At 48.9% G+C, this 24,122-nt stretch overlaps 8 protein-coding genes across 8 annotated transcripts; 3 read left to right on the top strand and 5 right to left on the bottom strand.

Annotated features, from left to right (window-relative positions):
- Positions 1-277: 277 nt before the first annotated feature.
- On the top strand, positions 278-1,525 carry FOBCDRAFT_134468 (cyclic nucleotide-binding-like protein; the record flags this gene model as incomplete). The annotated part of the gene is made up of 2 exons (XM_031184389.2): positions 278-772; positions 824-1,525. The coding sequence occupies 2 exons, from the start codon at positions 278-280 to the stop codon at positions 1,523-1,525; spliced, it is 1,197 nt and encodes a 398-aa protein (XP_031040031.2).
- A 506-nt stretch (positions 1,526-2,031) lies between these two features.
- Positions 2,032-2,900, bottom strand: FOBCDRAFT_319647 (Pre-mRNA-splicing factor SPF27; the record flags this gene model as incomplete). Its single annotated transcript, XM_031184400.3, has 2 exons — positions 2,655-2,900; positions 2,032-2,597 (listed from the first exon to the last, which is right to left on the bottom strand). The coding sequence occupies exons 1-2, from the start codon at positions 2,689-2,691 to the stop codon at positions 2,032-2,034; spliced, it is 603 nt and encodes a 200-aa protein (XP_031040042.2). The 5' UTR covers positions 2,692-2,900.
- A 699-nt stretch (positions 2,901-3,599) lies between these two features.
- On the bottom strand, positions 3,600-5,337 carry FOBCDRAFT_223795 (uncharacterized protein). Its single transcript, XM_059609640.1, has 3 exons — positions 4,873-5,337; positions 4,317-4,473; positions 3,600-4,255 (listed from the first exon to the last, which is right to left on the bottom strand). Coding segments are annotated over exons 1-3 (384 nt in total). The 5' UTR covers positions 4,874-5,337; the 3' UTR covers positions 3,600-4,029.
- A 2,156-nt stretch (positions 5,338-7,493) lies between these two features.
- FOBCDRAFT_36411 (SH2 domain-containing protein) lies at positions 7,494-12,348 on the bottom strand. The gene is made up of 4 exons (XM_031184407.3): positions 11,984-12,348; positions 11,739-11,927; positions 8,062-11,674; positions 7,494-8,002 (listed from the first exon to the last, which is right to left on the bottom strand). The coding sequence occupies exons 1-4, from the start codon at positions 12,146-12,148 to the stop codon at positions 7,749-7,751; spliced, it is 4,221 nt and encodes a 1,406-aa protein (XP_031040049.1). The 5' UTR covers positions 12,149-12,348; the 3' UTR covers positions 7,494-7,748.
- Positions 12,349-13,887: 1,539 nt separating this feature from the next.
- On the top strand, positions 13,888-16,160 carry FOBCDRAFT_36422 (kinase-like domain-containing protein). Its single transcript, XM_031184408.3, has 4 exons — positions 13,888-14,383; positions 14,437-14,594; positions 14,648-15,179; positions 15,231-16,160. Exons 1-4 carry the CDS (start codon positions 14,102-14,104, stop codon positions 15,807-15,809), a joined length of 1,551 nt encoding a protein of 516 aa, XP_031040050.1. The 5' UTR covers positions 13,888-14,101; the 3' UTR covers positions 15,810-16,160.
- Positions 16,161-16,190: 30 nt separating this feature from the next.
- Positions 16,191-17,160, bottom strand: FOBCDRAFT_293378 (HAD-like domain-containing protein; the record flags this gene model as incomplete). The annotated part of the gene is made up of 2 exons (XM_031184410.3): positions 16,191-16,826; positions 17,048-17,160. The coding sequence occupies 2 exons, from the start codon at positions 17,158-17,160 to the stop codon at positions 16,229-16,231; spliced, it is 711 nt and encodes a 236-aa protein (XP_031040052.3). The 3' UTR covers positions 16,191-16,228.
- A 301-nt stretch (positions 17,161-17,461) lies between these two features.
- On the bottom strand, positions 17,462-18,659 carry FOBCDRAFT_223807 (uncharacterized protein). The gene is made up of 2 exons (XM_054704666.2): positions 18,393-18,659; positions 17,462-18,330 (listed from the first exon to the last, which is right to left on the bottom strand). The coding sequence occupies exons 1-2, from the start codon at positions 18,526-18,528 to the stop codon at positions 17,816-17,818; spliced, it is 651 nt and encodes a 216-aa protein (XP_054560641.1). The 5' UTR covers positions 18,529-18,659; the 3' UTR covers positions 17,462-17,815.
- A 168-nt stretch (positions 18,660-18,827) lies between these two features.
- On the top strand, positions 18,828-24,001 carry FOBCDRAFT_240110 (Fusaric acid resistance protein-like-domain-containing protein; the record flags this gene model as incomplete). Its single annotated transcript, XM_031184412.3, has 5 exons — positions 18,828-19,812; positions 20,320-20,436; positions 20,699-20,766; positions 20,842-23,425; positions 23,475-24,001. 5 exons carry the CDS (start codon positions 18,828-18,830, stop codon positions 23,999-24,001), a joined length of 4,281 nt encoding a protein of 1,426 aa, XP_031040054.3.
- Between the last annotated feature and the right edge of the window lie 121 nt (positions 24,002-24,122).

A 24,122-nucleotide genomic window follows, 5' to 3' on the forward strand; every position in this document is an offset into this window, starting at 1 on the left:
TTCCTACGCACATCCCTTGTTCGCTTTTGGTTCCAATCATTGACCTTTGACGACCTTAGCCCATTACTCGATGTATTTTCTATGGTAAACATTTTCAAAACTGGGAAGCTAACGAAACCCGAAAATAGATAATTGACGACGAGTAACCTCTCATTCGCCCCGCGATACCCCTCACCTGCGTCGACCTTCGATACTCGGCAGGGATCGATTCTCTGGCTATTTGTCGATAGCTTCAGAACACATCTGAAGAAAACAAACTTTGTTTCAACTCTAAATCATGTCTGGGCCCTTTTCCAGCCCCTTTGGGGAGAACAGCAACCCTTTTGGAACGGACAGGGGAAAGAGGACGAACACTGCAATCCATGCTGTTGCCGAAGAAGAGGAGAACGATACCATCACATCTCCTACAAACCCTCGATTTGGGTCTTCGCCAAACTCCGCCTCCATGTTCTCTGGCCCTTTCGGTGGTGGTTTTGGAGGAGACTCTTCAGCTGAGGCACCTCCTCCATCGCGTAACCTCCCAAACCCCGATAGCTACCCTGCTCAGTACAATTTTGGTCGCCGAACATCAGTTTCTGCCGAATCTCTGAAGCCAAGTGCTGATTCATATGACAATTGGTCACCGCCTTTTCACGAGAAGTCTGCGGACCAGCTTGAGCGTCTTAAACGTGCTATTGAAGGAAACTTCCTTTTCAGCCACCTCGAGGATGAACAGAGCGCTCAGATTCTGGGTGCTCTTGTTGAAAAGCCGATACCAGCTAAAGGTATCAAGGTGAGTAGTGCATACACGACGTTGAATCGGAATGCTGACAAGATGCTGTAGGTTATTAGCCAGGGCGATGCGGGGGATTATTTTTATGTCGTCGAGAAGGGATCTTTCGACGTATATGTCAATCCTACTGGCTCGCTTCAACCCGGTCCGGATGGCATGGGTAACCAAGTCGGCAACATTCAGGCTGGTGGTTCGTTCGGAGAACTGGCACTGATGTACAATGCACCTCGAGCTGCGACTGTTGTCTCAGCTGAGTCCGGTTGCACTGTATGGGCACTCGATCGTGTTACCTTCCGCCGTATTCTTATGGAGTCGACCTTCGCTCGGAGACGCATGTATGAGAGCTTCCTTGAGGAAGTTCCACTTCTTGCAAGTTTGAACCCATACGAGCGCTCCAAAATTGCCGATGCCCTTGAAACGAAGAAATTTGCAGCAGGCGAGGTCATCATCAACGAAGGAGACCCCGGCCATGCATTCTACCTTCTGGAGAGTGGTGAAGCAGATGCCTACATCGGACAGCCTGACAACAAGGTTCGCCATTACAAGAAGGGTGATTACTTCGGCGAGCTTGCCCTGCTTAATGACGCCCCGCGAGCAGCTAGTATCGTTGCCACGTCTCCAGTCAAGGTTGGTAGCCTGGGTAAGAACGCTTTCCAGCGACTTCTGGGCCCTGTAGAGGGCATCTTACGAAGGACCAAGTATCAGGGTGTTGCAACCGGTGTCGAAGAGATGGATCCTCTCCACACCGGCTAAGTCAATAGGGAGGATATATGAAAGCATGAAACTGAGGTTGTTGGACACGCCGGGAATCCCTATCACTGGCCTCAGTAGTGCTGTTGGGTTTGCCTCGTGCTGGTCGGGTGTAAATGTTGATGGCGATGCGCCTAGGGTTGGATTGAGAAATGAACGACGGAGGAATTAACTTTGACATGGCGTTTTGTGAGATTTTCTACCACCTTCGCTTCCCTGAGACAAGTATTGCTAGTGATCAGAGACCTTGGTTGACATCAATATCATTATGCTATATCTCTGCACACCATGAGCAGTAAAAGGCAACAAGATTGAGATTAGAAGTAACCATTGACGACCAATCTGTTAAATTAGAGGAAATCCGTTAGACTTTAGTCTGCGTGGCTTCCTTTAAAGATTCTAAACCGAAGCTTGAAAAGACAATTTTGGTATCAAAACGCCTGAGTTAATGAGGAATATCCTACAAACCGATCGGACTGCCTCTACATGTTCCATGTTAAGCGTACTAGTTACTGCCCCTGATCGTCTGTGGCCCTCCGCGTGAGCTCCTCCCGAGCCTTCCTCCGAAGTTCTTCAACCGCAACCTCAGTCTCTAGCACCCGGCCGACGCCAGTGCGCCAAGTATCATCCAGTGTCTTGATCTCAGCCCCTACAGCGTTCTGCCTCTTCTGCCTCTCTAGGTTCACGATGTCGATTTCACGCTTAACGGCTACAAGCTCACGCTCCAGTACCTGGAGCTCTGCCTCGAGTCCATGGTTCCCTAAGAGCCAAGCGTTCTTTCCCCACTTCTCCAGAAGCTCGAGGTTTGTGAGGCGTGAGGAGAGGTAGCTATGTGCGATAGCGGCAGCAGGCAGGGCGGTCGCTGGAGGGGCGCTAGGAGAAGGAGCCTCGTAGCGGCTTAAATCGAGCGGTGCAAGTGGCGTGGATTTGGAGACGCGCTCAAGCTCGGCTATCATGGCGGGCGTGAAGGAGGGTTCTGGATTGGAAGTCGGCAGGGGAGGTTGAGAAGATGCTTCGGCAGCGATAAGGTCACGGGCTGCGGCCAGAGCTTCCAGGTTCGGTTCCTGGTCAACATCTAGAGGCCATTTAGCAAAAGAATGAGTAAGGGAGACTTGGAGAGCATGACACTTACAAGGAAGGGATTCGTGGTACGCTGGAGGAATGGGCATCTTGAGTTGTGTGTCGCGGTGCGCCTCGTCAACTCAGGCTGACTGAAAGTGGTGAATCACTTGAGAAGAGGACACCAGTTTGTATATATGATTTGTTCTCCAGCTCTTTCCGACTCAGGAACAGTATCTAGCTTTGAGCGGAAATGGTAATTTTGAACAGGCAGATATCTGAGATACAATTGCGATCATAGCCTTGCAGCCACAAACTTGCACAAATTATGAGTAAGCACGGACCACGAAGTAGCCTTATCCGGTCTGTTCGATCAGCCTTGGTGGCTGAGCTTAGCAGTGCAGCATGCGGGGATAGCTTCCCCCATGTAAGTTTGTTTACTGGCTTAATCATGCTGAATCGGGATGGTAATGGAGTCGCACTCCACCGATGAACGGCAAGTAAAGTGCAGCGGAGATAGGAACAACGACGTCAACGCCACCAAGCCGAACTTATGTTACAAATATATGCATGATAGAAAACCCGGTCATTCCTATGCTCGAGGCTTTCTTGAGGTCTACAGCCATAACGCAGGAGGATATTATAAAAGCACATGTCTATCAACTGCTTTTTGTCGTATTCCTTGGCTCCTTAGTACTCTCACCAACCAGTATCTCGTCCTAATAATTACCGAAGCGAGTGAGTTGTACCAGAATTTGACCCTGCGTAAAACTCAGCACGCTCGAGCACAAAAAGGCTGCTCCCAGTGCTAGATATGTTGTAAGCGGCACTGGGTGTTTTCCTTTCATGGCATTACTACAAACCTGATAATCGATGAACAAAGTGGTGACCGACACTGCACAATCAAGTTGAGAATTTATGTGCTCGTTAATCGAATAAGAGCTTGGTAATTTAATATTCTTTTATGTAGGAGTTGAACGCGTGGTAAGACTCCTTCCCGTCACTTAAGGTGTTCAAATTGAAAAGGCATCTGGTAATATTAACTGTGCCTAATTTCGGCCACAAGCAGCCTTGTTGTTCGCTTCGGTGCGAAAGGTAGGATAGTTATACAGTAATACATCGTTCCGCTGGAAAAGACTACTTTCGCAGGCGGTCATCAAGCCATGCATGATCCACGTAGAGATCTGAGTAAGTCACGAGGGTTTCAACAATTCCGCCGATATCCCTTTCCATATTCCCCAAGACATTTCATCCGGTGACCCCACCACAAGGCAGTTTGGTTTCTGTTATTTCATTCGTTTAGTCTCGTGTCGTTTCGTAGTTGTAAAGCAAAGATCAAGCTCGCGTCGCAATTCCAATACATGTGAACCCTCAAAGATGCCCCTGCCATCGTATATATGACAGCAAGCAGTGACTACCAATCTCTTGGTAAGGACTTGATAATCTGATTAGGATGAGGACCGACCGCTCTCGGAAGAGTCGGTCTTCGAGAGATCCTCCTGGTCTTCTTCCTCAGGGCCATGAAGTGACTCCTCGAAGACCGGCTCGGGCTCATTGACCTCAAACTTGGTCTTGAGGTCGCTCACGTGGTGAGAGAAGCTGCTGCTGTTGGAGCGGCGTCTGGTGTTTGTGAAGGTGAATTGTTCGTCAGCGATGTCGTCGTTGACGGTTCCCCTGCAGGTCGTGTAAGTGAAATGTGGAGACGGCGACATGGGGGTGCATTGGGCTAACATACCAGTTGCCTCGACCAGAGCCGTCTTTCTTCACCTTCTTTGGGTCGACATCGGCAAAACCGTTCTTACCAAAGAAACGAGGGACAGTTTCCGTGGGGAGTGCGGTTCCCTCGGCAATACCCTTGTGGTCACGGTCGTTGGCCTTGTGAGATCGGGTCACTGTGAGCAGTACCTGTTAGTACCATGGCAAGACAAGGAAGTGGTCATAGGCTGACTTTTGGATTTTATGTGAAGGCGATATGAAGAAGAGGTGAAATTGTGATGGTATGGCGAGATGAAAGATGTAAAATGATGATCGGGATGATGAATGATGGAAGGAGGGGTTGAGGTACGCGAGCATTGGAAGGGGAGCTCATCTGCTTTTAAACGGATTGGACGGGCCAAACGTCACCAACGGCACTCGCCAGTGAACATGAGCATGCCTCTGGAGTCTACCTAAGCTACGCCAGGTGCGGGGTGCCCAAGTACTCCGTGTATATACGTCGCTATACGGAGAAAGGGGGAAGCAGGTAGAGTAGGCGAGAAACGAGAAGACTGCGAAGGATTTGAGAAACTCACTTGTGAACAATGGAGATATTTCAGAACTGGCTCCAGGCGATTCGATAACACGCGGTCGAGTTAGGATGCGTGAGCTGGCGTGGAATTGAAAGAGGTGGTGTCGAGTCTCCGAGTAGGTAGGTTGTCAAGGACTCAGAGGGTTGGGACTCAGATGAGTTGAGATGAGGGGATGGTTGTGTATGAGTGAAATATTGCGTAAGAGAAAAGGGGATTGTGATAGCAGGATTTTTAGTGTGTAGAACTGTTGATTCAAGACGAAGCAAGAGAATTTATCTGTGATCTAGGAACCTGCTTGTTTGGAAGGTGGTCTTGCCTTTATATCCCGAGAGTCACGCGAGGGACGATGTGTGATGGCATCACCTTGTATCCAATCAGCTCATTGCAGTCCGATGCTCCTTCCCGCCTACCCAGCATCATTTTACACGAGGGGAAGCTACGGCAGCTCCCCAAAGGACGACAGGCTCTCAATTGGACAATTGCGACTTACGGAGAACAAAGACGAGAGGCGGAGGGGGTCAGCTCATGAACGGACTTGATTGACCTTGCCTCATCATGGTCCATCATGGAAAGGCCAGGCCTGCAGATTCACCCAGTGCAAGGACCCACCTCTCTACCTCCGCTGTACTGATGGATACCAATAAGTGGGCCTCGCATGTCCCACCCCGACCGCCTATCGCGTGACCATGCGCAAGCAGCCGCTGGCCGAACTCTGCCCGTGGTCCAACAACACCTACCAAGCTACAGTTTAACGTACTATGTAGCTACAGCTTAAAGCACGTTACAACCTACTGCGGGGGACAGCTTCCAGCATTCCATTTGCGAAGGAACCTAGTGGACTGGCAGAGAAACTATCTGATCTCAAGTGAGACTCCAACTGAACGTAACAGACATGAAAAGTACCTATTCAATTCCATCATGATGTTGCTCTCTGTGCCATCTCTCCCGATCAATGCGTGGAATTGAATTCGGCCCCTGGCCTCCTCTAACCTCTCAAAGCGAAGAGGGGTTATGCTATGTGCTCCAGTGCTTCTGAGTCTTTTCTGGGAACACCATTAGGTTTCCGCAAACACTAATAGAATTGAAACCTACTGATGCTGAAATGCAAGGTCCCTAAATTCGTGAACCTCGATTCTCGATGGTCTGAATTGGATTATCACCGTCCTTGAGGTATAACAACTTCTTGGCATGTGACTGACCTCACGGTCCAGTGTCAATGCAATTGATATCGGCATCCATGTTTCTACAATCAGTACAGGTCTTATTAGTCTTTGACTCTTTCTTGGCTTTTTGGCTGGCCCCAGAGGTTGACGGCTTGACCCACAAAGTCATAAGTGACAATCCCGCTTATAATTATGGGACCAGATCTGGGGTAAGCCGGTAAGACACGCAGGTACCGGCGGCTTGTCTTCCGCTGAAAGTGATATTATACCATCCATAGTAGATGGTAATGGCTTGTGGCGATGGGCAAGAAAAGCTTATTGGACAGTGGGAATGGCACACGGAATCTTTCTACTGAAAGATATGCGCTGCGATACCCCGCCTTTAGATAACCATTGTTCACATACAATCATACAATAGGGAGCCATGACACCTTACGTTGGACTCAGCCCCACCATATACGGCTGAAAGATTATACGTTCATCCCTAGAGGAAATCATGAGTCTCAAAAAATCAGGCTTAGGGGAAATGGTATTCCAGGTTTGATTATACCGTCTCCGATACCGCCCCGACCTCGTGTCTGCTCGACTCAGCCACCAGCGATCAATGGATCTTACAAGGACTGACTTAGTGCCAACACGAAGCTGAAGAGCACATGACCCCTTCTCATCGGCCCATTCTATATACCACCGAAACCCGCCAATCGCAGGCGCCAATCGAATTCAGAGCTCTTTTCAACGCTTATCGGTGACTTTAATCCGTTTTCAGCATACTTGAGAGGGTTTCGATATCCAGATCGCTACTCCTGTCCCGAACGGAAACCCTGAGCAGGATCCTCTTGATTCTAGAAACGCCGCCAAAGACTCAGGTTTGAGGTCTTGTGACCTTCCCCACTGCTCCATTTTATTGTCGTAATGCCAAACAAGGCCAACTTCTTCACAGGCCATCAAGAATCACTAAGGGGGACGAAGGCGCCATAACCAGCTCTGTGTACCTAGCATATGATGAAGGTTATGACAATGTAAATTAGATAACAAAGACCCAATGAATATTTTGTTACGTATCTTAGTATTGCCTAGACTTGGTCATGCACCCATCATAAGAAGAGATCTTTTTCGGCGTTTTACTCTGACATTTAGCATAGGACTGGTCGAGTTCGAAAGAAGTCTACAAAATTACAAGGGCGGGAGTCTTGAATAACTCGCTTCTCCACCATGAATAGACCGGAGGAGGTGTCCTTAAACCGCTGGGATCAATACTATACATAGTATTATCTCATTTTTGGCGTGACCGAGCAAGATCCTCCTATCAGGTAGCTTGTCCGGGAACTTCCCCAATGGATTTTTTACTCGCGGCAACGGGGTTATCATGGATGCCTAGACTAGATCATTCGCTATCAACACAGATCAGTTAACATTGAAGCCCGGGTTGTCTCATATGGCTGGGTTGCTTATACATTGAGACTCATCAAGTACACGTCAAATTGGCTTCTCTTAATTGCTGGTTTTTTCCCCCTCCCTCGCCGTATCGAGACGACGTCTAATGCAACCCCTTTGCTTATTTAATAAAGAAATATCGTCGACTTGCGCCTCAATGATACAATTGTAGCGTCATCCTCGTCCCAGAAAATGCCCATTCTGCGTAATCAAACAAATAAATTTCTCCCTCCCCCTCTCAGCATATCACCAGTGCATATTACAAGAATAGGCCCCCATTTCCTACCGGTGACCCATCTTGGAGAACTCATTCTGATAACGCAGCTTAAATCCGTTGCATAGCGCTCGCATATCAGGATATTGATACCCCTTGAGCTCAAAGCCCTGTGGAATCGCGCGCACTGGCAATGCAATCACCCTGGCCGACCTACTGGCCTTGAAGCACAACCAAAAGTATCCAGGATGCTTCGTGTCGATGCAGAACGCGTAAGCCGATCGGTTGGGATTGGCGTCGATGTACGTCGTAAGCCATTTTTCTACATCTATCGTTAGCATCATATCTTGTCTGTGAGCATCAGGGTGTGTGGAAACTTACCCGTCTCTCCCCGGGATCGGTTCTGATACTTATCGTGTCGCATCAGTTCCTCCACTTTCCGCGCCATGGCCTTGACGTGCTCCACGATCAGTTCGTCCAGGTCAGTGTACGTATATTTGCCGCCCACGCGCAGCAGCTTGCCGACCGAGAATTCTGTTTCTTTCTGCATCTCCAGGACGTCAATGTGTTGGTAAACACCGTCCGCGACCTTCCAGGTCACTGCCAGATGATCGTTACCCTTGGATGAGGGTCGAATGATAACCTCCCCGTTGGGCTGCGATCCCAGATATTCTTCTGCTTGCAGGCCATTGAATGGTTTGAAATTGGGGTGCTTGACAACACGCTGGGTTCGTCCGGTGGTCTTGTCCTTTTCTCGCAGCTCCTCTTTATCTGCTGCTTCAAGGGCGTAGTCCCACCCATCTCGACCGAGGTTGATCGGGCGCTTGTACGGAATACGTAGGGTTTCATCCCGCATTGATAGCTTGGCCATAAAGTCTTTATAATTGATGTCCAAAATCTTTGCCTGCGTCGTTTGTCCAGAGGTCAGGGCATCCTTGATGGACGAACGATGGCTGACTTCATGACCCTCAATACGACCTTCGATACCACAGTCGAGCTTAACAATGGCGAAGTCATCCTTCACAACCCGAACATTGATGGGTACAATCATGCCTTCGCATAAAGTCTGCTTGGTCTCACCAGTGAACATGGTGAAGATCTCGGATGCTGACAGGAGGGCAAAATTCCGTCGAAGTTCTTCGTAGGGCGCCTGGAGTTCGGCACGAATTGTCTCCAACGTAGCTCGCTTGCGCTGGCTGTAGTTTCTCTCCAATTGCTCTGCATACTCTTCCAGGACTAGCTCGTTGACCTTGTCTTGTTCATCCTGCTTGAACAGCTTGCGGACGATCGCTCCGGGTCCATTCTCGTCAGTTTCGGCTTTGACATCCTCTTCATCAAGCTCAAGAGCATCGGCAGCCATTTTACGTCCGAGCTCATAATCTTCAGGATGAACTCGTGTGTTGTCTAGGGGGTCCGAAGCAGGATTTGTGGCCTCGTATTCGATAAACAGAAAGCTTGCGCAGTTGTTCCAAACCCTGGGGCCAACAACGGGAAGCTTGCCGCTATCTGGATCACCCACGAGTTCATCCCTTGTGCCTACAGCACCGCCATTGGCGTTGATGGCCTTGATGACGCTTGTTGCCTTGCGGGGACCCAATCCAGACACGTAAGGAAGAAGGTTGGCGGTATAGGAATCGTTCATGGCCTCGTTGATATCAACACCGCAGAGGTTGACCATGTCAACCATGGCGGAGTCGAGGTATTTGGCCAGTTTGTCAGGTGGAAGAAGGTTTTGGCAAGGGTGGTAAGAAATGGAGGCAACGTCTTTGCCGAGAGCAGCATATTCCTTCATAGGGTTCTGCATATATCGCGCCAGAGCAACACAGTACCTCGTCACAGGATTCAGACTTGGGTGCTCAGCAAGTGCACGAGGGCTATCCTTGTACAAACGAGCGACCTCATCATTGACCACCACAACCTCCAGTGGCTCTGTTCGATAGTCATTGGTGTCTGGGTCCTCAAACTCAGGGCCCATGAGGCCCTTCTCGTTGACAAGGCTCTCCAAGTCACGTACCAGCTTAGTCGTCTCAGCAGACCAACCGCTAACACCAATCACATCGGGTCGACGACGCTTGACCAGCTCCTCGAACTCTTCTCGTTGGCGCTCATCTCTGGCAAGGTTCCCAAGCTTTCCTTGCTCAATCACACGGCCATCTTCCTCAACCCATGCCCAGCAGATAGGATCGCGGGCAGGATCGGCCATGCCATTGGAGAGAACTAGGACACGAGGCGTAGTGCCCAGTATCATGCCCTTGGGCTTGTAGGGTGCCTGATCGAGCCGTTTTGCATATTCTTCTCGACACATCTTGAGTACCTCATCTTGGCAGAAAGTTCGAATGACTTCTTTGACATTCTTTGCAATAATCCTTTCGAGTTTGGGGTATGCAAGATCAAGTACTTTCTTGCGCTCCTCTCGCCACTGTTCGGCCCGGTCACTGAAGTTCTCAGACTCGAACTCCTGATAAAGTTGTCTCCGGAAGTCATATCGGGCTGGCATATCAAGCTTGATAGTGACAAGGCCTTCCTCCTCGGCCTTCATCATCTTGAGGAAAAGCTCTGGTTGGTGGACTAGATCAGCAATGGCTTGGTTTTGCAAATACTTGATCTCATAGTATGGGTGAGAATCATCGATTCTACGTAGGCCCTTCTCAGTTCGTCGACAGCTGATCTCAGCAGCTTGGTAGTACGAATTTCGAAAATGTTTGCGCATCCTTGGGCTTGCAAACAATTCTTCCGAGTACATCTGTCGAGCTGCGTTGATAACTTGGTCGCCTGTGTCGAAGTTGTCGTCAACCAAACTGTCAGCCAGGTCCATGGGATATTGAGCGTCATCATCAGGAGTGATCTTCTTTCCATGTCGCAGGGCGTTCTTGGCAAGCTGATCCGCTGAGATTCCATAAGCACGGACGAAGCTATAGGCCTTGCCTTGGCGGACTCGTTCAAGCAAGTTCGATTTTGAGCCCGGCCGTTTTGTTAATGAGAGGTTTCCAGCCATGGCAGCAAGGTCCTTGAGCTGTGGACCGTACTGGAACTGCAAATAGTCTTGCAAATCTTGAAGTTCTTCCATGGTGGTCGCCTCTGGAATCATCTCCTCCACAATCGTGTCGTGAATTGCCAATCCTTTGAGGTTTTCAAAAGTCTTCTCGAGAGCATTTCTCTTGTCCACAAAAGAACGAAACTTGATGTCCAATTCCAAAATCTTCCAAAGGTCGTCTTGATTCAAGAGCTTGTCTGCACTGATGACGTATTCTGGCGCATCAGGGTCATCACGATTCGGGTTCCGCGTCTTTCTGGTGTGAAGCAGGTAGTCTTTGCGGTGCTGGAACACATAAGGCACCTCAACTTCGTCAACAATGAAGAATTCGAGGACCTTGCCAACAGCTTTGCCGAATGGGATCTGGAGGTCGGCCGCCAAACCTTTCTTTGGCCACAACTGGTTTGTGATCCACCTTGCCTCCTCCCTAAACTGCTCTGCAGTAAGCTGAAGGGTCTTGAAGCTCTTCCGGTCGAGTTGAAATCGCTCGGGCTCGTCGGTGAAACGAATCTCGTTATCTTCGTCGGTCAAGAGCTTCTCTTTAAGTTGCGACGGCTCGAACACGTCCTTCAGCTCAATGGCCTGTTCCTCTCTTTCACGATCTTCCTCCTCCTCTTCCATTTGCAGCGCCCAATCGTAGTCTTCGCCATTACCGAAGATGGCCTCCATATCGTCTAAGGCATCCTTATCGAGATTACCAGTATCGGTGATATTTCCAATAACGCGATCTCTGGGGCGAGCAACCTCCGCATCTTCTCGTTGTTGTTCTAATTCCTCGGGGTCTTCGGGGAAATCCTCTTCGATGAAATCGTCGAACTCGTCGGCTTGGCGGTATGATCTGCCGTACGGTCGCTGCTCGCCTGCGTCTTCATCCTCGTCCGAGAAGATATCGTCCAGGCCACGGCGTTGGTTTCCCCGTTCTTCGTCGCGGTAACCACGCTTGAGGCGCTTGAACTTGGACTAAATACGAAGTTAGGGGTGCTACTAGGTCATGGTAGTTTAAGTAGCGTCAGGGGAAACTCACCTGTGTTTGGGGCTTGGGACGCTCGCCGAATTGCTCGCCGATGAGATCCAAATCTTCTTCATCAAGCTGCTCCTCCTCTTCACGGTCGCGATGTTTTCGCTTTCGTTTGTGAACGGGGCGCACATCGCCATCTGACTCGCCGCCTTCCTCCTCGTCCTCATCCTCATCAACAATAAAGCCTTCTCGGACCTGAAAGTAAGGAGTTAGGGAGCGTGTCTTTGCGCATAGTTTATGACGATACCAACCTTGCGAGCCTCTTCCTCATCGTCGTCATCTTCCTCCTCCTCACTAGAGTCTTCCACGGCAGCCTTTCGTCTGCGCTCCTCACCACCCTCATCAAAAGACTCATCCTCTTCCTCGTCATCAAGTTCGGCCTCGCCGGAAATCAAGTCGCGCATACTGTTGCTCATCTTGGCGGCTTGCGATGCTGCCAAGCAGGCAACAAAGCTTTCTTTGTCTGCTGTAGTTGTCGGTGATTCGAGTTCGAGAAAATTTCGAAAGAGCGAGTATTTGGAATCTCGAGGCTTTTCGTTATAGATAAAAGGACGACAAGAAAAGGGAATTATGATTTGTGCTTTTGTTGGAAAGCTTTAGGTATTTAGGATTTTTTGGCGATGCGCTGCAGAGCTACACGTGCAGCCTTGTCGCGACTGGCAAGGATGCGAGAGCGGTGGCATGATAATCCGCTTCCGACAAGCGGGTGATTGAACAGGAACCGCCAACTCCACTCCTACCTACCTCAGGTAAGGAACTCGGATACAGCTCGACTGATCGCAGACTTTTTGGCCATTAACAGCATTATCATTTTTTTTATTTTTTTTTTATTTTGGCATACTTTGACCACCCACTAGGCATGCAGGTATGTTCGTATGTTTGCCGTTCGAACTTCACCCCTACCTCGTACTGTGCTGGCTAGTGGTCCAAATGTTGTTTAAACATGTTTGAATCGCCCGGTGTCTGATCCATCTTCTGTTCTCATGCTTCGTTTACTTTTGTATCCCATACCATGAGACCCCTATTTTAATCACCCTTTTATTCTTCTCTAAATGTCGCCATAAATATCCTGCGGGGTTGGGGATTTTTCCTTTCTTAAGATCAGACCATTGCAAATTCTTGTGAGGTATTGAATGGTTCGCCTATAATCGGGGTTGGATATATGCTGCCTTCAGACTACAATGTCAGAGCTTTGTGCACTTCTATAGTATCCAGGGCGAGCGATATTGTGACTGATCTAAAATATTCAAGAGATGCTTTATAGGTTCAGAACACCTGAGCCGAGTATGGAATTGTGTCGTATTAGTCTGGACTAATGATTTATCACAAACAACCGACGACCACTATCTTATCACGATTATGAATCGATAACTGTACGGAGCTCGAGGCGTGAAGTGTCTCAAGTTCCGAGAATTTGGCCAGTGGCCATCCTAGCCTAGCCTAGGTTCCTACATAAGGTACCCAGACAGACAGGGCATCGCGCCTCCTGGACGTTGAACTCAGGCTCAGGCCTCGCCTCGTAGGGAGATGTACCATAATTACTCCGTATTAATGGATAATGGATGCTGGCCTCCGTGTCTGTACTCCATGGTGTCCCCTTATGGCGAATGAATGGCCCACTAGATTTCAGGTACATAATTTCAAATCCGACACGCAGTTGCTGTAACTCCTTACACTCTTCATGGTTTTAAAAAGTCGTGATCACATCTCCTCGCCAAATTCTCCCGTTCCCCCCTTTCCCCCATCTCGTTTTACCGCCCAGCTCTGTCTTCCTTTTGTGGTTTGTTGCGCCTCCAACTCCCTCAGAGCGCAACTCCAGCCACTCCCGTCACGTTGTCGCTGGCTAGACCCCGCCCTCCACTGTCCGCGCCTAACCAGCCAGAAGCTGTGAAAGAGACTGGGACAAACCCCCCATTCGCAATCTTCAGCGACGCTTTGCATAGACGCCCCTGATAAACCACGATCAACTCTGGTCGAAAGGTTTCTCTGTGTTTTTTTGTATCACCGCCATCAACGACCTTGATTCTTAGCGATAGAATCTGGACCTCTCGCTACGGCCCGAAATTAACGTCTGCCAGCGCTCGCATCATCTCGGCGGTAGGCAAGGACAAGACGCTTCACCTGAACTGCGTCCATTCAAGCTTGGATACCACGAGCAACTCTTACGACTGCTCGGCCGGATCGATATTCTTTGCGGCCTGGTGCGGTGACTCCTCTGTTCTAAGCATCGGAAGCCGTCCACCCGTTGTCAGTCACTACACGATAAGACCAGCCCGATTAAATCTTCGGCTTTTGCAGCACTCAGCTTGCCTTCAGTTTTTCGAGCCTCTTTCATCAACCGAGCTGAATTTCGCGCTCTACTCTCCAGAATGGCCGACCCATTTGCTCCACGCTCTATGAAGCGCAAGAACGTCAAAGGACTTGCACTTAAAGCGGCTGCCCCTCGACCCCCACCAACCGCCGAAACCAACCATCATGAGTACAGCGGAAGCCAAGATGCAGGTAAGGATGAACAGTTGGAGATCGGTATCGAATACAAGTTGGACCTAAGACCCGAGGATCTCGAAATTCTTAAGGAGTTGGGATCTGGTAACGGTGGTACGGTCAGCAAAGTGAAGCACCTAACAACGGGAACTGTCATGGCTCGCAAGGTCTGTATTTTGTGTCACTGAATTAAGGAGTTTTGTGTTAACCTACCTGGCAGGTTATTCATGTGGAGGCCAAGCGAGAAATACGGAAGCGAATTGTTCGAGAACTCCAGATTATGCACGGCTGCCACTCTGACTACATCGTGACATTCTACGGTGCTTTCTTAACCCCAAATAACGATGTTATAATGTGTATGGAATACATGGATGTGGGGTTAGTTTGATATGGGTACATCCATGGCGATATGATAGCTGACACTAGACCAGTTCTCTTGATCGAGTCTCGAGAGTTTTTGGCCCCGTTCGAGTCGATGTTCTGGGTAAAATTGCAGAAGCGACTCTTGGTGGTCTGACATACCTTTACACAAAGCACCACATCATGCATCGTGATATTAAGCCATCCAATATTCTCGTTAACTCGAGGGGTTCGATCAAGCTTTGCGATTTTGGTGTTTCTGGCGAGCTTGTCAATTCTATCGCTGACACCTTTGTCGGAACTTCCACTTACATGGCACCCGAAAGAATTCAGGGTGAGAAGTACACGGTCAAGTCAGATGTCTGGAGTTTTGGTCTGAGCATCATGGAACTTGCTATTGGCAAATTTCCTTTTGCTGCCAGTGAGCAACTCTCAGATGGCGATTGCGCTCCCGCGGGTATTCTGGATTTGCTTCAACAGATTGTTCACGAACCGGCTCCCAAGCTTCCAAAGAGTGATGCTTTCCCTAGCATTCTGGACGATATGATTCAGAAGTGTCTTTACAAGGAACCTGAACGCCGACCAACCCCCCAGGAGCTATTCGTAAGAAAGATTTCCAATCTTGTTTGTTTTGACATGTGCTAATGTTGTCAGGACCGTGACCACTTCGTACAAGCCGCCAAGCGTACTCCAGTTGATCTTAGAGAGTGGGCTGTCGGTATGATGGAGCGTGATAATAGAAAATCCCACCTGGCGCCTCAGCTCTCTCCTGCAACCCAGGATCTTCTGCGCTCAAGTGACTCACCCACCCAGTCCCAGCAGGCACAGGCATCGGCCCAACCCGAAGAACGCTCTCACACTCCCACTTCTGGTGAGATCCCAATCGGCGGCGCTGGTATTATTTCCCCTCGTGATCAGTATGGCTCTGGCCAGAGCCGATCACCGCCTCGCAACGGATACCCTTCTTCACGCACGCCAGCTTCGGCGCACCCCGGACTTGGACCCAGGGTTGTCACCACGAATTCTATTCCCAAGGTTTCAGGCTATCCTGACAGTGCTGGTCCTGTGAGCGCGAACGCTGCTACCTTCAGCTTACCTGTTCGACCAGCACCCCCAGGCGGACCTCTCCCCCCTCCGCCACCTCGAAAAGAGACTCCTGATGAGCTACGAAGGGAGAACCGGAGACAGGCAACGTTTGGGTTGCCACCTAACCCTGGATATAACATATCTTAAGGCTACGTTTTTCGAATTGTTCCCTGAAGCTTCATCTCCCGGGATAACCTTGCCGAAAATATTGGGACAGCGGCCTAACCCTGAAGATCATTTAGCATACCTCGGCGCACTGTTTTGAAACCTGCAGTGGTCTCTGGCTAGATCACTACACTTAAATCACTTCATTATACCGTCTTCAAAACCCAAGGACCTGGTTTAGATTTGAGGAGGCGAAGATCTGTTGATCTCGATTCCCGAGAGTCTATCTGCTGTGTCTAGTGTGGAGGAGAGTCATGTACAGAAACCGGGCCCATGTAGGAAACCTAAATTAAATCAATTCGCGGTTGAGTTGGCACCGTGAGATCAAACACCGGCGAAAAGAGGTGTGACAAGTTGTGATTGACATTTGTGAGCTGACAAGGGTTCGCGTCGACTTCTTGCTATTCTGGGCCGGCGTCTCTTCCCACGAAGCCTTGTTCAAGGATATCAACGAGCTCATCCAGCGTAGTAATGACCAGATCAGTATGGGCATGTTCAGCCAATGCTCGATTTACGTCATTCACGAGCAATACAGTAGCCGCGCCAGCCTTTCTGCCTGCGGTCATGTCGTCGATAGAGTCGCCCACCATGATAAGACCACTGGCGTCACCCTCGCCAGATTCGTCGTGTAAGCCCCAGTTCTTGGCGATGTGCAGGATACCGGCAGGATCAGGTTTGGGGGGGCGGAAGTCTCGCGTCACGATGGGATGAAAGCGAGAGCCTTCGAGAAACTTCTCCATAAGATTCTGAACAGGGACATCAAAGTTGCGTGTGCATATCGCCTTGGGGATGGCATTGGCGTCGAGGTACGCCATGAGGGTCATCAGACCTGGTTGAGGAGTCTGGGTCTTCATGGCTTCGCGCTCAATATTGCGGATAGACTCAAGGGCAGTCCCTTGTTCGGATTTCGGGAGAGTATCAATGTGCTCGAGTATGTCTGTTGTTTTTGTAATTCCTAAAACATCTCTCATTTCCTTGAACATGTATGTTTGAGGCTCGCTATATACTGGGTTAGCGATGCGTTCGTTGTGCCAACTTCTCTTAATATGTTGAGAATAGTATGTATGCTAAGATGAACCATCTTCTATGTGTTTCAACCACATCGGATAGCGGAACAAAGAATATCGTCAAGTATTCGTTTGTAGGAGATATGTGAGTCAAGGTTATGTGCGGGAAATTTCCGAGCCACAAAATAAGAGTAGAGTGAGTGCAGATCTTACCAAAGGGTGCCATCCATGTCGAAGACCACTCCTCGAAGACTGGGGGTGTCGGCAGGAAAGCTATGCTTGCCCTTCTTCAGTGGTATGAATCGCTTCGGATGTGATGAATTCATGATCGAGACTAAACGGCGTAGCATAGAACTGAGCCTGAGGCGCCTTAAAGGACAGTAGAGGAAGGTTGATTTCAAGGTCGAGAGTTCTCGGGAAAACTATATGCAATTATGGAGTCAATGGAGTATCCCTCCTTGCTTCTTCCTCTCATCGATGATAAAAATGAGACCAGTTGGCAATGGTAATGAGTGCTTTAACTCAGAGATGACGCTCTTATTGGGGTGGAGACAGAGAGAATTCGGGGCTAAGAGTTCTTACCTTCCCTTAGGTTACCTACCTGTTCCAGGGACTACACCTACCTGAGGTATCGAATACATGTACCTATAGTTTGTTGGCCACGGTATATTGCGGCACAATTGAACAATCATATCTAACAAATGCTTTATTAGCATCAGATACCACTGCACCATTTGGACAACAAACCGCTTAACAACACTAACTTAGGTACTGAGGCAGGACTGATTAACGAAGCCACTGTACTTCTTCATATCGAGATATGGATATTTCCAATTCATCGATACAGTATACTAAAAGGTCTCTAGAGTTTATTATAACGCCTCTTCCACTCTCTTCCATTCGTCTATGTTGACGAATACCAGCTATCAGTTCAACTTTTGCCGAAAAACTCTGCTAGCTAAGGAACCTCATCAAACGGCTTTATAAGCGTCTTTCATTAGAACTGCAGTCTGTTCTCCTCGCCACTGCCATCGATTCATACTCATCAAGTCCAACTTCGCGACCATGTTTCGTCCCAACAACCACAAATTGACAGCTTTCATGTCCAGTGTTGAAACAAGGCTCAAATACCTCCCAGTCGACCATAGGCCCCAGCCACACAATGGCTTCGACTTTTAGACCCTGCTCAGCAATGACTTTCATATATCGCGAGATTAAAGCAGGTTGGCGTGGATAGACGAACATCAGAGCTGTCACATCTGAATCCTGCAGCCTCGAAGTGACATCCCAACTACCACGAACAGTGTGTATGGCTTGTTCTGGAAGATAGCTGTTGACATGGTCTCTCATACCAAATTGCTGAACTTCAACTCCTTCAATGTTAACCATAGCATGATCAGAGCTACTGCGTTGGCGTTGCGAGTTTATATAAGCAAGGAAAAGAGCTTCCAGTAGCCCGGATCCGCTTCCGATCGAAAGCACAGTTGGCGTTTCTCCTGGAAGCTGTTAGTCAGTCATATACCAAGAACAGCTTGCCTTAGGGAAGGGGTTCCCAGACTTTCGGCATGGTCTAACAGAGGCGCGGTGTTGGGGATTGCGTTGATTAGGTTCCGGAATAATTTGTACGAAAGGCTTAGACAACAATCCGGAGTGCGGATAGGTGCTCCTTGCAAGTCGAGCTCAGGAAGGTCCATGTTTTTTATGGTGGGCTTCGAATGAATGAATCAAATACAATAATATTAATAGTAAAGTCTGCTCAAATGCACGTTGGAAACCCGACCCTCAATTTTAGAGACGAGTGAAGTCTGCTCATAACACTAGATTTGTTCTGTGGGTTTGTCGAAGTGGCGTCCGGCCGTTGGATGGTGGGTGTAACACCAGAGTCAATAATTCACCTCGCAAGTGAACCTATTTTCATTCGAAATAATTTCCTTCACTGCAGGATCACTTTCTTTGTGATCAATCGACTATGGATGGAAATGCAACGAAAAACATGCATCTCACACAAACCAACTACGAAGAGGTCGAATCAGACTGTCAGAATGTATCGCCTACCAAGTTCAACACCTGCTTTCATACCGTCGAAGAAATTCCAGCACATGAGAGCACGAATCATCTTTCACGTCCGTCAGAAGCACCTTACTCCTTCGAGCGACGGCTACCCCTGGTTCTAAAAACACGAAACCTCGATGCAAAAGTTGCACAAATTGTCAAACTCACACGAGCAGAGGCCAAGCTCGTCGTAGCAGCTTCGGGCACCTCGATCATCACTGGTGAACACAACCGAGCATATCAAGAAGACATCCAGGAAGAAATCATCCCGCATCTATCGTCTCTCGACTTCCCCGCCGAAGGTCTCTTTATGCGTTTGGATCGTTGCTCACCTAAAGATGGTCGTCAAGCCGTACCGGGTAGGCTGTCTCTTCACTCCACAACGGATATAATTATTGGCTTGATCACATCACAGCGAGCACGTAATGGAATATTAAAGAGTCTTGAAGGGGGGAGTCCGACTGTCGACTTGACTTTTCTACCATTCAATAAACGTATGGGGAGCGAAAGGGAATACCGAGTCTACTGTGTACCAGAGACGGGAGCCGTCTCCGCAGTAAGTCAATACTGCTGGCACAAGCAATGGCACTTTGATTGTGAAGAGCACGAAAATCAGACAAGAGCAGTGGATCAAATCTGGGAGGGAATCCAAACGATTCACAAATCAATCCTACATGATCTGGATCCGGATGACCGGCTGGATCAGCTGCTTTTAAAGCAAGGGCTGTCGTTCGATGTGTTTTACGACGAGACAGACGAGACATTGCAACTAGTCGAGTTGAACGTTTTCGGTGCGAGGAGCGGATGCGGATCGTGCTTGTTCCATTGGATCAATGATTGGGACCAACTCTATGGCCATTGCGAAAGGGTCGAGTTTCGAGTCGCACGAGGGAACAAAAAACACACAAGCGTCAGTGGCGTTACAGGTTTGTCTGCTTAGTTTCTGCCACAGTCATAGGCGTGCTAGGCCTCTGACACTATTTTCCCGTTCCTGATGATCTTGTGACTAGCCACGAGCTTGGATGGCTGGATGGAATTGCTTGGCCCTTGTTACCCTCGAGATCTCATGCTTGTCCTGCCAGCCCGCATTTAAGCAACGGGCGCAGCCGGCAAGTGTGCATATAGCCCCACTAGGTATTAGGCTAAGAGATCTCTTCAAGAGTGTTTCCCTGGTTTAGGAATCCACGGAAAAATCTAGACTATTCCTTTGAATGATAAAACAGACAATCTTCGCACATTATTGTTCATGGGAAAACTTAGCATGGGAGGGAAAGTACGAGATGCTTACCTCTAAATTATCCTAAATTGTTGCCATATACAACTATGAAAACAACTTTTGTTCGTCGGTCGTTGAAGAAAGAGCTTGGAACAGATACCATCCATTTCTCTTTTGCAAATCAAGCTGTAATTAAACTACTCCCGTCTTTTTGTAGGTAGCTTGAGGTACAGCCAATACGAGGCCGTCTCGATAGCTGATCGAAGCCCCACACTAGCTGCCCGGGGTGCATGCATGCTCAGCGTCATCCTTATTTTCAAGACTATAATACTCGGTAAGCTGCATTGCTTTCCATATATTCGATTTTACACCTACAATACCTGTCCCTGGGCTTTCTACTTTATACACCCAGGAGGGAAAAAATAACAATCACGACCGTGACACCCTATTCCTCTCAAAAGGCTGACTTTTGCAGATCAGGCTGCCGATACTGCCACGATTGCCACTGTTCTTATGGAGCTCTAAGATCTAGGAGAATGAAGCGTGCCTCACAATCGTCTCACCACTCCAGACACGAGTACCATCAAAACAACCAGCCATGAGCTCCGCCACAGGTTCCTCCAACCTGGCATGGCCGCCTAAACAGCGACCTTCCCAGCGAACGGTACGAAATCACTCGCTCTATAATTTCCTGCATGCATGACAGCGAGAATGGGTAGATATCTGATGCATCAGGCAGAAATTGAAGAACGGAACCTTTATCATTCCCAGGACTGGCGAACGATCGAGGTCAGAATTCTCGTTAAGCACATCTACCAACGCAGTAGTTGCAGACGATATCAACAAGAAACCGAAATACCAATCCTTCGAGGCCGCTGAATCCTTTGGTGACCGTATCCACATTATCGCACATAACGTCAAAACTGCATTCATCTTGACATGGCTGTGGCTACATACTGAAGAAGGCCATGGAGTTCTCAAGTGTACACTTGCCTACGTACTTGGTAGTATGGGTACTTTTTTCCCACCCTTGACAGCCTTTCTTGGCAACAGAGATGGAAAGCATGTCTCTGCTACCATTACCGTTTACTTTCACCCAGCACGGACTGTTGGCTCTATGCTTGAGGCAACTGTTATAGCAGTCGTTGCTGTATTTTACGCGGAAGTCATATCGATGCTGTCGATGGGAATTGCAATTGCCATGAGATCCCAACTTGGCTTGACTGCCGCTGCTCACGTGCTGATCCTCATTATCTGCATCGGAGGAGGACTGGGCTTTGTGGGTTGGGTAAAGCAAAGACTCAACAGCCCCCTCGTTAACGTCGGCTCAACCTTGGCATCGATCGCAATCATCTCCGTAATCACCAAAGAGGAGGGCGTACAAGGAGGCTACTTTGACGACGACAAGATCGTCCAGGTCTTGAAATTGCTTCTTGTTGGCATCACTTGCACTCTAACAGTTAATGTGCTAGTCTGGAGAATCTCGGCGAGGCGTGTGCTTCGTAGGTCTATCATGACCGCCACCAGCTCTCTAGGCGACAAATTATCGTCCATTACAAAAGGATTTCTCAGTGGAACGGAAGATGAATTCTGGACAAGTGAGTATGGCCGAGTCTCTGCCCGGTACAACAGCGCATATACAACGATGAACTCAACACTCCGAGAAGCCAAATTTGAGTACTTCTTCCTGGGCCGAGAAACCTTTTATCCGCTTGATAAACGTCTGTCAAGATCGGTTGAGGCACTCTCCCAAGCCATAGGAGGACTGCGAAGTGCGCTCGAAAACCAATTCACTCTACTCAGAGAGGTTCCCAACCTGGAAGATACCTTCCCTTCACCGAAGCCCACAGGGATGACATCCACCTTGAATCGAGCCATTTCTGCATATATTGATGGTGGAGGTCAAACATTGTCTGACATTGATGAATCTGGAGAGAGTGAGGAAGAACGGCTGGCGGCGAGAAACAAATCGGATACCGCTCTAGACGTAGCCCCCGCTTTCCAAGAGCCTTCTGACATCTTTGCCCTCTTCATCAACATGCTCGGCCCGTCAATCAAGTCGCTAGCTCATACACTATCAGAAATCCTGCGTGAGCCTGCATTTGGACAGGACCCGAACAAAGACATCGCGGTAAACGAACAGTTGAGGGAGAGCCTTCGCGATGCTCTGAATCTTTACAATAATGCAAGATCAGAGTCGTTACAGGAGCTTTACCGTACCATTCAGATCGGACGTGCTAGATCTGAGAAGATTCAAGCGGACATCGAAGAAGTTGCTGCAGCCTGTGGGCATTTCTCCTTCAGTTTACAGGCTGTAGCTGAAGAGACTGATGCATATTTGGATGTACTAGAGGACATCAAGTACACGACTGAGACAGCGCCGCGTTCATGGAGTTGGCTCAAATTCTGGAGGTACTTCGGCCGGACTGAACCTTCAGACAAAGACAGGATTGAAGATCCGGAACGCGAGAGCTTGATACAGAAACCACCTGTGCCGAGACTGCGGAAATCTCAAATGCCCAAAGGTATTCCAGATACAATGGTCGCACGGCGAGATACCTTCAACTGGGACGCTGCCCCACAGTCTAGCAGAGTCAAAAGAAGAGTCGCTCAGAAAATGCTCAAGATTTCCCGATTCATCGTACGGGAGGACATACTTTTTGGTATCAAAGTTGGCATTGGTGCTCTTCTCTGGGCCATGCTTGCTTTCATACCAAGCACAAGACCTATTTATCAGACATGGAGAGGTGAATGGGGTCTCCTTTCCTTCATGATCGTGGCGGCTATGACAACTGGCTCAGCGAATACTACTGGAACTGCCAGATTCAAAGGTACCCTGATTGGCGCAGCCTTTGCCGTGGTGTGCTGGACTGTCAGCCAAGGTAATGGCATTGCACTGGTGTTTCTGGGTGGCCTTGTAGCTTTGTTCAACTTCTACGTGATTTTGGTCATCAAGAAGGCTCCACTGGGTAGAATTGCTTTGTTAGCATACAACGTGAGCACCCTTTATGCCTACAGCATCTCGCAAGATGTCGACGATGACGACGATGACGAGGGAGGATCCAACCCCCTGATTTTGGACATTGCCTGGCATCGAGTTGTTGCGGTCACTCTAGGCATCGTATGGGGTATTGTCGTTTGCCGAGTCCTCTGGCCGATTTCTGGTCGAAAGAAGTTCCGTGAAGGACTTTCTGTCCTGTACCTCCAGATGGGTCTCATATGGAAGCGTGGCCCTCTTACTGTGTCGCTTAATAAGGATAGCACACATAATAACACGCTTGACTACATGCGCGAGGGCGAACAGGCGGCTCTTCAACGATATGGTAGGCACTCACTGCCACATCTTTCTTAATCGCGCTAACTCTGTGACAGCCTTCAAACTTGCAAGCCTGCGAACGGCTGCGAAGTCCGAATTTGAGCTTCGCGGTCCATTCCCAGACGCAGCTTATGGGCGCATTATGCGCTCCACCAAAAACATGCTTAATGGTTTCTATGCTATGCGTCTCATCACATCGAAACGAAATCAATTAACAGAAGGCGAGCGGGCATTGTTAGAGTACACAAGCACTGAGAGAGCTCTCCTTTGCCAGCGCATATGTCACGTCTTTCAAGTTATCGCTTCGTGCCTTATGCTAGAATACCCCTTGACCGATGCCATCCCTACGGTTGAGAACAACAAGGACCGACTCTTAGGGAAAATCTACCAATTCCGCAAGGAGCACATGAATACGGATCTTTCGGGCGACGAGTCCCCTCTGGTTGTTCAAGAGAGTGATTATGCTTTGCTGTACGCATACACACTCGTTACGCTACAAGTGGCAGCTGAATTAAACAAGGTGAGGGCCGAGATCGAAGCCCTGTATGGAGTCTTACACGAGGAAGCTCTGCTGCTGCAATAGAGGAGGAAGGCTTGTCAAACAGGAGGTACATGGTCTTTTGCATACTTAGCCATTCATGATACCAGACTTCCATGTTCAACGCGTGGTGAGTTGGCGCGTTTTCTGTGTCCTGTGTATTCTT

The sequence above is a fragment of the Fusarium oxysporum genome, chromosome V, assembly GCF_013085055.1.
Source record: "Fusarium oxysporum Fo47 chromosome V, complete sequence".
NCBI classification, from domain to species: Eukaryota; Fungi; Ascomycota; class Sordariomycetes; order Hypocreales; family Nectriaceae; genus Fusarium; species Fusarium oxysporum.